At 45.3% G+C, this 11,826-nt stretch overlaps 1 protein-coding gene across 1 annotated transcript in view; it reads left to right on the forward strand.

Annotated features, from left to right (window-relative positions):
* ECE2 (endothelin converting enzyme 2) overlaps window positions 1-11,826 on the forward strand; it is a 56,130-nt gene that overhangs the window by 8,546 nt on the left and 35,758 nt on the right. The window contains exons 2-3 of the mRNA XM_035133145.3: window positions 5,556-5,642; window positions 9,963-10,110. Coding sequence (XP_034989036.2) covers window positions 5,556-5,642; window positions 9,963-10,110 — 235 coding nt within the window. The remainder of the gene's footprint in view (window positions 1-5,555; window positions 5,643-9,962; window positions 10,111-11,826) is intronic.

Raw genomic sequence — 11,826 nt, forward strand, 5'->3', positions numbered from 1 at the left:
GCTTGACAGGCATATGTCAAGAATGCTTTGATGGTGTTTCCTGCTCGGCAGGGGGTTGGACTGGATGACCCTTGTGGTCTCTTCCAACTCTATGATTCTATGATTCTTTGTGACCCCATGGACCAGTACATGCCAGGCACTCCTGTCTTCCACTGCCTCCTGCAGTTTGGTCAAACTCATGTTCGTAGCTTCGAGAACACTGGCCAACCATCTCATTCTCTGTCGTCCCCTTCTCCTAGTGCCCTCAATCTTTCCCAACATCAGGGTCTTTTCCAAGGATTCTTCTCTTCTCATGAGGTGGCCAAAGTATTGGAGCCTCAGCTTCACGATCTGTCCTTCCAGTGAGCACTCAGGGATGATTTCCTTCAGAATGGAAATCCTCAAATATAAATATGTATTATACATGCATATTGTGGTGGCGGTGAATTGTAAGCAGTGAGGTCAGAAGGAAAAGAAATGGAAGAAGTACTGATACTGGCAATTCAATTATAACTGGATTCGGGAGCAGCCAATGTGCTGGTATGGTGCCACACCCCTGTCCAAAACTGCCACTTGCTGGTGCAGAACAGCAGTGAAACCACGGCTGTGCAACCATACTGGTGGTGGAAGCAATCTGACATTCCTACTGGACTACTGGAAGCAATCTGACATTCCTACAAGACAAGCACAGCGACCCTTTTACAACAGCAGCGGTAGGTGACAGAACCATCCCCTTGGCAGCAGTGCTGAGTTAATGAACATCTGTGCTGGGAAAGGAAACCGTTGTCTTGATTCAGACCGAAACGAATGGGGTTGAACGTCTTGATGAATTGTAATTCAGCAGTTTCACACTGCAGCCTCCCTCTGAAATTTATTTGTTCACATTATGGCCACCTTAAGATCAGTATCTGAATGCCCTGGTTAAAAAGAAATGTCCCCCTACTGGTTTATGAATATTGCTACTTCAGGCATCAGGTTTGTGCCCATTGATTTAAGTAAACTTCTGTAGAGAAGCAGGAAACACAGCAACTTATGAATGCTTAAATTCGCTTGCACCTGATATTTTTTGAGAATAACAGTGATCCTGGATGAGCTACTATTTTGTCCTTGGTTATAGGCCTGTGCCTGTTTTTCATGAAAACATGTCATTTGATACCTTGAGATCCACTTGTTGTTTTTCTTGCTTTTGCCTGTCCTGTTTTCCTAGCCCTTATTATCTCTGGAGAGAGAACTGCAAATCCATGGGGCAGTGTCAGATGGCAGCTTGGGAACCCCCACCCCCACCCAGCTCCTAAACCTCGTCAGTTTCTCCTATCTGCAAGATCTCAGATCATGTCGGCCCTCACATTTCACATTCTGAAAGGCTGAGGGCCCTATATAAAGCTTCCTTGGACCCTCCAAGTACCCCTATTTTCCAGGGACAGTCCCGGATTTACAGAAGCCGTCCCGGTTTCTGATTTGATCTCAGAATGTCCCACTTTTCCTTAGGACATCTCTATTTTCATCAGAGAAATATTGGAGGGTATCGAGTTATCCGACCCCCGAGCAAAGGAGATAAGTAACTATACAAGGAGACACCTGAAGGCAGCCCTGTATAGGGAAGTTTTTTAATGTGTTACTGTGCTTTTATATATGTTGGAAGCCACCCAGAGTGGCTGGGGCAACCCAGTCAGAGGGGCAGAGTATAAAGAATAAAATTATTCTTGTTATTATTATGGGATAGGACACCCATATTTTCATCGGAGAAATGTTGGAGGATGTGCCATTTGTCAACTTTTGGGGTTGAAAGGCCTGTTGGCTAGCCCCCAGCTGGATCATCTCCTTCCAGCCATGCCGCTGCGAAGATCCATCGACCTCTGGCTCCTACATAAATGAGCCTCCCAGACTTAGGCACACTATACTTAGCAGTGTAACTGCACAACAGATGAGGCTGAGGCTTGTGAATACATACTATTAACTACGGATTTATTAAACATAAATCAAGACAAAGAAACATGTCGTCTCTCCTTGCCGTCTCCTCGGAGAGAGAGTCTAAAGCTAAAGCAATACAGTGGAAGTTCCGCTCACGCCAGCAAACTATGCTGGAATGTAAACAGACATGTGACACATAATAATCCCATGTCTGCAACTATAGGTGGAATGGAAAATCCCAACACTATTTTGATACCCTTTTGCACCAAGCATAGACAAAGGGTGTCAAGAGGACTACTTTGTAGTCTGTCTCCAACGAGACTTGATGGCTTAGTTCCTCTAAAAGCAGGTTCAAGCAAGCTGCTTGTACCCCTTCCCTCCCGAGCTTTGCTCATACCTGCCAAGTTGCTGTCAGAGAAATAAGGGACCGGGCCGGAAATAGCAGGCCGGAAGTAGCGCTGCCGCCATTTTGGAACTGGGCAGAGCATGCTCAGAAGTGACTTTTGATGCTGCTTTGCCCAGTTCCAAAATGGCCGCCACGCCAGAAGTTGCACTGCAGCCATTTTGGAACTGGGCAGAGCAGCATCAAAAGTCGCTTCTGAGCATGCTCCGCCCAGTTCCAAATTGGCCGCCGTGCCAGAATAAACCGGGGGAAAACAAAAAAATCTGTTTTTTCAGCTAGGAACAGCTGGGAAAACGGGGATTTCCCGGGGAAAACGGGAGACTTGGCAGCTATGGCTTTGCTTTTCAGAGAATAATAGGAACTTTACAACCACCAAGTCAGCCAGGTTAACAGCTCAACCTTTCCTATGAGGCACAGGTGTCAGCTAAAAAGGTCATGTGGTTTGCAAGCAGAATCTGGGTGAGAGGACAATCATGGCTACACCTACGCTGACCCCTTCAACTCTGCCTTGTGTTAGGGCCGGCCCTGGTCCCGCTTTCCCCTAAATGTATTTGGGAGGGGGAGAGGGCCTGTGAGCACACTTACATCTCATTCGTCCCTCCCTCACTTAGGTGGTTGGGAGGATAAAAAGGGACAACTTCAAGTCTACTAGCGAAAGCTTCTTTGGAAGAAGGATGAGATAAAGTAGTTAATTAGAACGACAGCCGTCCCTCCCTCCCAATATCAGTACAAATTAACACTAACATAAATTGTTAACCGTACTCATTAATATTAGTAACCAGGGCAATTTTAAATCTCTCCTTCCCATGACTCATCACTGCCTGCATGTGGTTAACTGCTTGGGTGTGCATGGACTGGGTGATTTTTCTGCATATTTCTCCTGAGGGGAAAATTGGCTGAGACCCGTGGAAAGCTAGTGCCAAGGAGTGACCTAAAATGTCCTCAACACTGAGGGCAGATTTCCTGCGCTGCCCCTGAACTTTGCCCTCTGAGGTGCCTTTCCCTTTCAAGCCACCTTTGCCTGTCTCCATCTCGGCTGGTTCCTTGGTGTGGCACCTCAGCGCCTTTCTGCTTATATGGGAAGTTCCAGCATGGTGGGTTGAGGAGAGGTGCTGAGAGAGGCAGGAGGAGGAGGAGGAGGCCCCGGCAGCCACGATGGTGTTGCTAGGGGACAGAGCCTCCGGTTGCCAAGGAATGGAGGATAAGCCTCTCTCTCAGAAGCAGGTGTGACACTTGTCAGGGAGACAAAAGAGCCAGCAAGACAGTCATGACAACCTAAGGAAGAAAAAAGGGCTCTCAGCTCGTGAGGCCCTGCTGGGCTTCCCTCTTCACCAAAGTGGCACCTAGGCTGGGGCTGACCTGTGTATTTGGCAGGGACTGGGTGCAAACGACCCCTCTGGGCCAGCCACCATGCACAGCAGGGGGAAATGAAAACTTCCAGCACATCTGAGGCCTTTAATTTACTGGAAAGGACCATCATCATCAGAGATGAGAAATTGCGTGTCTGTTTCAGCTGCGGTACAAGGAATTATGGGAGATTCTGCAAGCGATGGACACTATGGAAGTAAAGAGGGTTGCCAACTAACCTGGTGTGTGTGGGGAGGGGCACGCTCTGCTCTTTTGAGCAGCATCCTGAGATGCAGATACTAACAAAGGAAACTTTTAATGGCATAGAGATAGAAACAATAGAAGTTGGAAGGGACCTCGAGGGTCATCTGGTCTGACCAGAGCTTTTTTCAGCCTGAATTCACTGGAACTCAGTTCCAGCACCTCTCAGGTGGTTGCCATTATAAGAGAACAAGGGAGGCATTCATGGTGAATTCTGGCACACCTTTTTCTAGAAAAATAGCCCTGGGTCTAAGCCCCCCCCCCACTCCCCGCCATGCAGGAATCTCAGCTAAAGCATCCATGACAGATATCTGGCCATCCAACCTCAGCTTAGAAACCTCTGACATGATCACCTGCTAATTCCTGCAGTTATTAAATGCACCATTTCAGGAGCAGATTCAAAAGCTGGCAATCGTAGAAATGGAAGAGCAGGTGTGGAATTGCCTTCATGCACGACTTACTGAAACAGAAGACCACATTTAGCAACTGCAAATTCTGAGAATGCAGTGTGAGGAAGCATAGATTGATAAGTGTTGTTTTGGGTAATTTCTTTTGAATATAGAATTTGAATTTTCTTCCTACCTACCGGTAATTTGAATAATGCTCCCCCCCAACAGCCCTGCTCTCTGCTACCCGTGTTTCTCCAAAAATAAGACACCGTCTTATATTTATTTTTCCTCAAAAAAAAAACCCACTGTGGCTTTTTTTCAGGGGGTGTCTTATTTTTTTCCTCCTCCCCCTGCCGCGGCCGGCGCTGCTGCACCTATCACTATGTCTTATTTTCGGGGTATGGCTTATATTCCTTGAATGCTTAAAAATCCTGCTATGGCTTATTTTATGGGTATGTCTTAAAATAGGAGAAACAGGGTACATGCCTGTCCTGAGCTGCTGTCAATGGTTGGAAAAGATTAGATACTTTTAAAAGTGCATGTGTTTTGTATAAAGAAAATAACTTTGTCTATAACAGAGAGAGAAAATGAGTTGCCACTTTTAAAAAAATAGAAGTTATATCCCTTTGACTGCTGTGTGACAGGCAGAAATTCATTCACTACCTCTTTCTCCATCGCTGCATCTCCAAACCAGAAAACGCAGTATCTGTTGAATTTCTGCCTGTTACTTAAGAGTGCAAAACTATCAGGAGAAAATGTGGCAACTCTGAATTTCTAGAGTAGACAAACCTATGCTGTTCTTACTGTTTTCCCACACATCTGCATTTTCAGTTTTGGATTGTTCCTTAAAATTGTGGGATTCTAGACCCATTAAGATTTGCATTCCTTCAACTGAACAAAGGGGTTTCAAAACAGAATAGCTGAGTGCGAAAGGACAAAGGCACTCAGAGCTCAGCTGCACTTCAAGATGTGCCATGCATTTCATCACGGGAAATTAAGTTGCAATCCAATATGCAAAAGCCTCTACAGTGTCGTAGAGGCTTGGTTATGTGCACTTCAGAGTTCCCTTTGACAGAGAACCCCCTAATTAAACTACAACTCCCAGGGTTCCTTTGGTGAAGACTGGACTACAGTATGAATGGCATCATGTTGGCAGTGCCGACGGAACCTTAATGGAATTTATGCCGCCTGCGAGCCTGAGAGTCGGGCCTGTTAATTGTTTCAGCAATTAGCGTTTCTCTCTCGCGCATGCTTTCCCTTTTCAGATGGCGGAGTATAAGCGAGCTATGTTTCAGGACGACGAAGCGGCAGAGACGGCCGGAGATGGAAGCATCTCTCCTGACAGTGTGGAGGTAGGGTAGACCGGGCCTTTCCCAGGTGGTTGAGCAATGTGCAAGGCGCCTGGAGAGCATCCCTGCGTCGTCCCAGAGGACTTGCCCCTGCTGCCGCCTGGCAGCACAATTACTATATTAAATTAATAATAAAGGCATTGTCTCTGCTGCCTACATAATTAACGTGCCTAAGCCAGTTGCCGAGCCGGGACAGAGGGAGGTGGGGGGGGGATAGGAGATAGATGAGCAAAAAGGCTGTTTCTAAAGGGAAGGGAAGCTCTTTCGAAAGAGCTTGCGTAAAGGATACAGGCAGCAGCTTTGCCAAAACCTTTCATTGCCCTCCAATGTCACCGATATTACCAGTGATTTATGATTATGCCTTTAATCCTCAAGAGAAGCCAGGAAGATTTGTCTTATGGGGCAAATTTAATAGTCTCAGCTACAATGATCTTATTTTTGATGATATGGTTCCTTATGTATGAAATAATTAAAACCAGATGGGCAAGATAAACTGCATTTAAGGTACAGTAACTTCAGAGCAGGCATGGGAGGGAGGGAAGGAGACTTTTTTTTTAAAGGCAACTGTAAAAACTACTGGGAGGAAATACCTTGAACATCTTTAAATGCCATTCCTAAACACGTCTGCTAGCTCCATTGAAATCAGTAGGGCTTACTTTTGAGTAAACCTACACAGGATTGTGTAGTAGATATTTGTTGGCATCCAGAAAAGGTAGCACCACACATACTGAAATTGTTTCATGGTGCCCAGAAAAGCTATTCGCTTTGAAATATGGAAGGAATTGGGGTGGAAATATAATTTATTATCTTTAAGCTAACCATTTTTTAAAAGTATCTGATGAAGTGTGCATGCACACGAAAGCTCATACCAAAATAAAAACTTAGTTGGTCTTTAAGGTGCTACTGAAGGAATTTTTTCATTTTTAAAAAATAGATTATGTATGGAGGTAAAGTTTATGTGTTAGGGTTTTTATTAAAGCTTTTCATAATATGGTAAGGTATAGATAACAAGAGACAAAGGCAAAAACAGGTACAAAAGGGGGAAAAGGAAAGGAAAAGAAGCAACAACAACAACAATTTATACCCCGCCCATCTGGCTGGGTTTCCCCAGCCACTCTGGGCGGCTTCCAACAGAAAAGTAAAATACAATAATCTATTGAACATTAAAAACCTCCCTAAACAGGGCTGCCTTCAGATGTCTTCTAAAAATCTGGTAGTTGTTTTTATCTTTGACATCTGATGGGAGGGCATTCCACAGGGCGGGCACCACTACCGAGAAGGCCCTCTAAGCCAAAGCGAAAAGAAGCAATAAAGAAAGATAAACAGGATTGCCATTTTTCCATCTGCCAGTTACATAAATAGAAGTTATTTAAGAGGTTTATGACAGGCTTTTGCCATATTAAAGTGTCTACCTCTGATTCTGAGGTGTTAGGGGCAGTTCACAGAGGACTCTTGCCTCCCGCATGACCTGCCTGTGGAGTTCCCAGGGTTCTGGCCCAGCTTTCCACAACCTGGTGCTCAGGGATGACCATCATCCAGCAACATCTGAAGGGCACCCAAATGGGTAACAGCTGGTCTGGTCACTATTAGAGCCAGAGATTAATCTTTGGGGATGATCCAATAAAGGCAGTTCTTACATTCTTATTCCTCCCCTTTTTATTTACATGTTCCAGGAATTTGAAACAAGGACTGTGCCTGAGTCCTAAGGCAGCGGTTCCCAAACCTTTTTCCCATGGATCACTTGAAAATCACGGAATGTCTTGACAAACCACTTGATAGTTTTGTTTTGTTTTTGCTTGTCATAGCAATTGCAGGGTACTGTGGTGCCTGATGCTGTTTGGTTTTCAATTGTATGTGTATTGCTTCTTTATTTCTTGTTTGTTGTGTTTTGTCGTATTGCAATTTGAATTCAAACGGTAGTCCCAAGACAAGGCAGCCTAGGCACTAAAAGAAGCAATACAAATGCAATTAAAAATCTATGTGGTCATTTAATGCGACGGAAATGTGCCATTTCCTGGTTTCAACAACAAATTCACAGACGTGCCGCAGACCACTTGAAGTAACCTCATGGGTGGTCCACAGACCACAGTTTTTGAGAACCCCCCTGCCTTCAGCCTCGTCTACAGGAGTTTTTTTTCTCTCTCTTTCAAAGGTTTTATGTGCATTCATTTAATGCACCTGATACTCAAAAGGCACATTGCTCCTGTTCACAACGGCATCATATGTGTGGGTTGCTCACAGAGGAAGGAGACGGATGGTCTGGTTCAGACATCACCAACATATCCCTCCAACAAAAGGGTATATGTGCACTGCTTTGAACACCAAACAGGCTCCCTCCTTGTTGTCCTTTTGCCTGCAGGTGGAGACTTCCTTGTTCCAACAGGCTGTTGGGAACTGACTCTTTTTATTGAAAGGGCTGGTTCCGCATGGTTTTTATTATAATAATTTGTAAGTTTTAAATGGGGGTTGTTGTTTTGGTATGCATATAGTTTTGATTCTATTGTTATAAGCAAAAATCTGCCCTTATTCCCTTGCTTATAACACTATCCATGTTCCATTTTTTAAAATGATTTTTAAAAAATGGTTCTTCTTTTTATCTGTAAGCTGCCTTGCATCCGATGAGGGGAAAAGGCTGGGTATGAAATGATGATGATAGGGCAGGGGTATCTATTATTCAATAAATTTATTCAGAGCTCTCTGCCGTTATTTCTTCTTCCTCTTTTTCTTCTCTCTCTCCCCCCTCTCTCACTTCAAAACGCAGCATTGATCCTGCAACCCACCGTAGGTCCACAACCCACCAAATGAAGATTAGCTCTTTAGCTGTGGATGCCAAGGACTGAACCTGGGAACTTTTAACATGCCTGCCCTGCCACTGAGCTATGTCCCCTCCAGAAAAAGGGATGGCAGACAACTTGCCACGTCCCTGGAGAGGCCTTAGCCCAGGCACCCCCAAACTTCAGCCCTCCAGATGTTTTGGACTACAATTCCCATCTTCCCCGACCACTGGTCCTGTTAGCTAGGGATGATGGGAGCTGTAGGCCAAAACATCTGGAGGGCAGTTTGCAGTTTGGGATTGCATGCCTTAGCCCATGTGTGCTCCATGTGAATGCCAGGGTGCTGCTGCTGGTGAGAAACGCAGGAGCTGGGAAACACAGGGAACTTCCTTATACTGAGTCAGACCATTGATCCATCTAGCTCAGTATTGTCTACACTGACTGGCAGTGGCTCTCCAGGGCTTTAGGCAGGAATCATAGAATTGTAGAGTTGGAAGGGTCCCCAGGGGCCATCTAGTCCAACCCCCTGCAATGCAGGAGTCAGCTAAAGCATTCCTGACAGATGGCCATCCTACCTCTGCTTAAAAACCTCCAGGAAGGAGAGTCCACCACCCTACAAGGGAGTCTGTTCCACTGTCGAACAGCTCTTACTGTCAGAATTTTAATGTATTTTGGTATTTGTTGGAAGCCGCCCAGAGTGGCAGGGGTAACCCAGCCAGATGGGCGGGGTATAAATAATAAATAATAATAAATAATAAAAGAAAGTTCTTCCTGACGTTTAGTCAGAATCTCATTTCTTGTAACTTTTGGTTCGAGTCCTGCCCTCCAGAGCAGAAGAAAGCAAGCTTGTTCCCTCTTTCATGTGACAGCCCTTGAGATATTTGAAGATGGCTATCATATCTCCTCTTTTCCAGGCTCTACATACCAGCTCCTTCAACCGCTCCTCATAAGGTTCATAAACTTCATAAGGTTTCCAGACTCTTGATCATATTGGTTGCCCTCCTCTGCACACCTTCCAGCTTGTCAATATCCTTCTTAAATTATGGTGCCCAGAATTGGAGACAGTATTCCAGGTGTGGTCTGACCAAGGCAGAATAGGGTGGGACTATGACTTCCCTTGATCTGGACACCATACTTCTGTCGATGCAGCCTAGAATAGCATTAGCTTCTTTGCTGCTGCATCACACCCTTGACTCTCCCAGTCCTCCCTGGAGACTCCAGGGATTGAACCAGGGACCTTCTGCATGCAAAACAGAGGCTCTACCACTGAGCTGTGGCCCTTTCCCCTAGCAGAGCAGTCCGGGGACACATGTCAGCAGTTCCAGCCCTAGAGATCAGAGGTCTTCGAGCAGAGGCAGGGCAGAGGGATGTTTTCCTGCGCTGAGCAGAGAGTTGGACTTCCAAGGCCCCTTCCAACCCTGATGCAATGCTCTTTCCGAGGCTTTGCTGTCCATGGAGACAGTTCACTTCTCCAGCTGATTTTAATAACCACCTCTCCTTGCCCTTTTCTTCTTTTCATTTCCTGGTTCCATTTTTGCTTCCTTTCCAGGTGGGCTTCAGGAAAAGCGATGGCCCCCTGCTGGGTCGCCTGGGCTCCCGAACCCAACTCAAGCTGGTGCTCTGCGCCCTCTCTCTCTTTGTGCTGTTGCTGCTGCTGCTGAGTTCGGTCATTGCCATGGGCATCCAGTACAGTAAAGGTAGGCGAGGTGGTCTCAGGAACTGGGCAGAGGAGGAATGGTGGAGACCACTATTGGAAAATTAAATATATATGATATATATGATAAGAATAATATTGGAGAAAACTGGGTATTGAAACTTGCTTAATCTAAATCATATATCCCAGTTTTACAGTGGCCCTTTAAAGTATGCTTCACACAGAGTATACGCAGTCAGAAGTTGACCTGGCTAAGAAAACACCACCAAGAGCGTAGGGAATTATCTCCCTTATATGAAACCCCCTTACTAGCTGTACGCTTGTAAAAGCATACAGAAGAAAATACAAACTGTTGGGTTTCTTTAACTGAAAAACAAACTGACTCTAAAGAGACTTTAAACTAAATATAAATGCTTTCTCCCACATTCCAAACCTCCCACAAAACTCCCATTAAACTACCCAAGAATTAACAGCAAACTAGCATTATAACTAAGCAATCATACTAAGATTCAACTAAGGAATCTCTTAAACTGAGAACAACTGAGAGAGTGATCTACTACGAGATGAATCAAACTGAAAGATCTAACTAAGAGATGCAGAAGGCTTTCTGGCAGAGCCTTATATACAAGAAGCAGAGCCCACGCCCGTGAGCAATTAACAGAAACACCAGCACCTGTTTCTCTTAAACAGACAGTATTTACATTAGACCGGCTCTAAAGTAACTTGACTATTCAAAAAATCCAACAACCACCTCCCCAGCCTGACCCTTCCAGAGAAGAAGAAGACAGTTCAGAATTACAACAGAGGTTTGAGGGAGATCACAGCTCAGAGGAAGACGAGGTGGAAAGTTGGGAGATAATGGGAGTGGAGGAAGAGGCAGAGGCAGAACAGCTGGCTGACAGAATCCAGAAGGCCTTAAAAGTAGGAGAGCAAAGGGCCCTCAGCACCACCCGTAAAGAGATGATGAATGAGGAAGTGGGAGGGGAGGGGAGGGGATATTTACTCTAGACAAGAGGCTACATTCCAAAGCCTCTCTCTGTAAATATTGAATAAAAGCAGGTGGTGAGGACTTTCCCTTGTCTTATCTGTTCCTGGCAACCTGCCGTGGGGGTTAGTTCCTCTGCCACCTGACAGTTGGTGTGGCCACAGTGGATTTGGGCATCCTCCACAAGCCACATATCACCCTCCACCCCATTTGGACCTACAATAATTAAACGTCCCGGGTCTGCTGGGAAGCAAAATGGCAAGGGGCAGGTATAGAAACTGAGTGCATGGGAGGGAGAGCTGCAAGATTATTCCTTTAAGCCAGGGGATTTTGAACCACCTGCATTCAGGGATTTTTTTGGACATTAACCTTTCCACTGAGGAATCTGTGCAGCTGCTTCCTGCTACAGGAAAAATACAGTCCGCTTTGTTCAGGGTCACGGGTCGGACCTGTCCGTACTATTAATATTTATTTATTTATTTGCAGGTCTTTAAGCCTCTTTGAAACTAAGAGTTAATGCCTCTGTGTATAATAACAAACATAAGATAGAAAAGATCACAACTCAGTAAACTAAAAGCAATAAAAAAGCATTTCTACTATTGAAAGTGTCGTTAGTTGCCATCTACACACTTGTCTCATTTCAGTTGGTAACTGATTCCAGAGGGCTTAGAGCGGCAACACTAAAAAGCCAATTTCTAGTGCATAATAGTTATTGACACAGCATGATTAGCGTGTCATGCTAATCCATGCCATCCAAGAGGACGGGTTCCTGCC

Source organism: Zootoca vivipara, chromosome 5 (genome assembly GCF_965207765.1).
Source record: "Zootoca vivipara chromosome 5, rZooViv2.hap1.1, whole genome shotgun sequence".
Taxonomy (NCBI): Eukaryota; Metazoa; Chordata; class Lepidosauria; order Squamata; family Lacertidae; genus Zootoca; species Zootoca vivipara.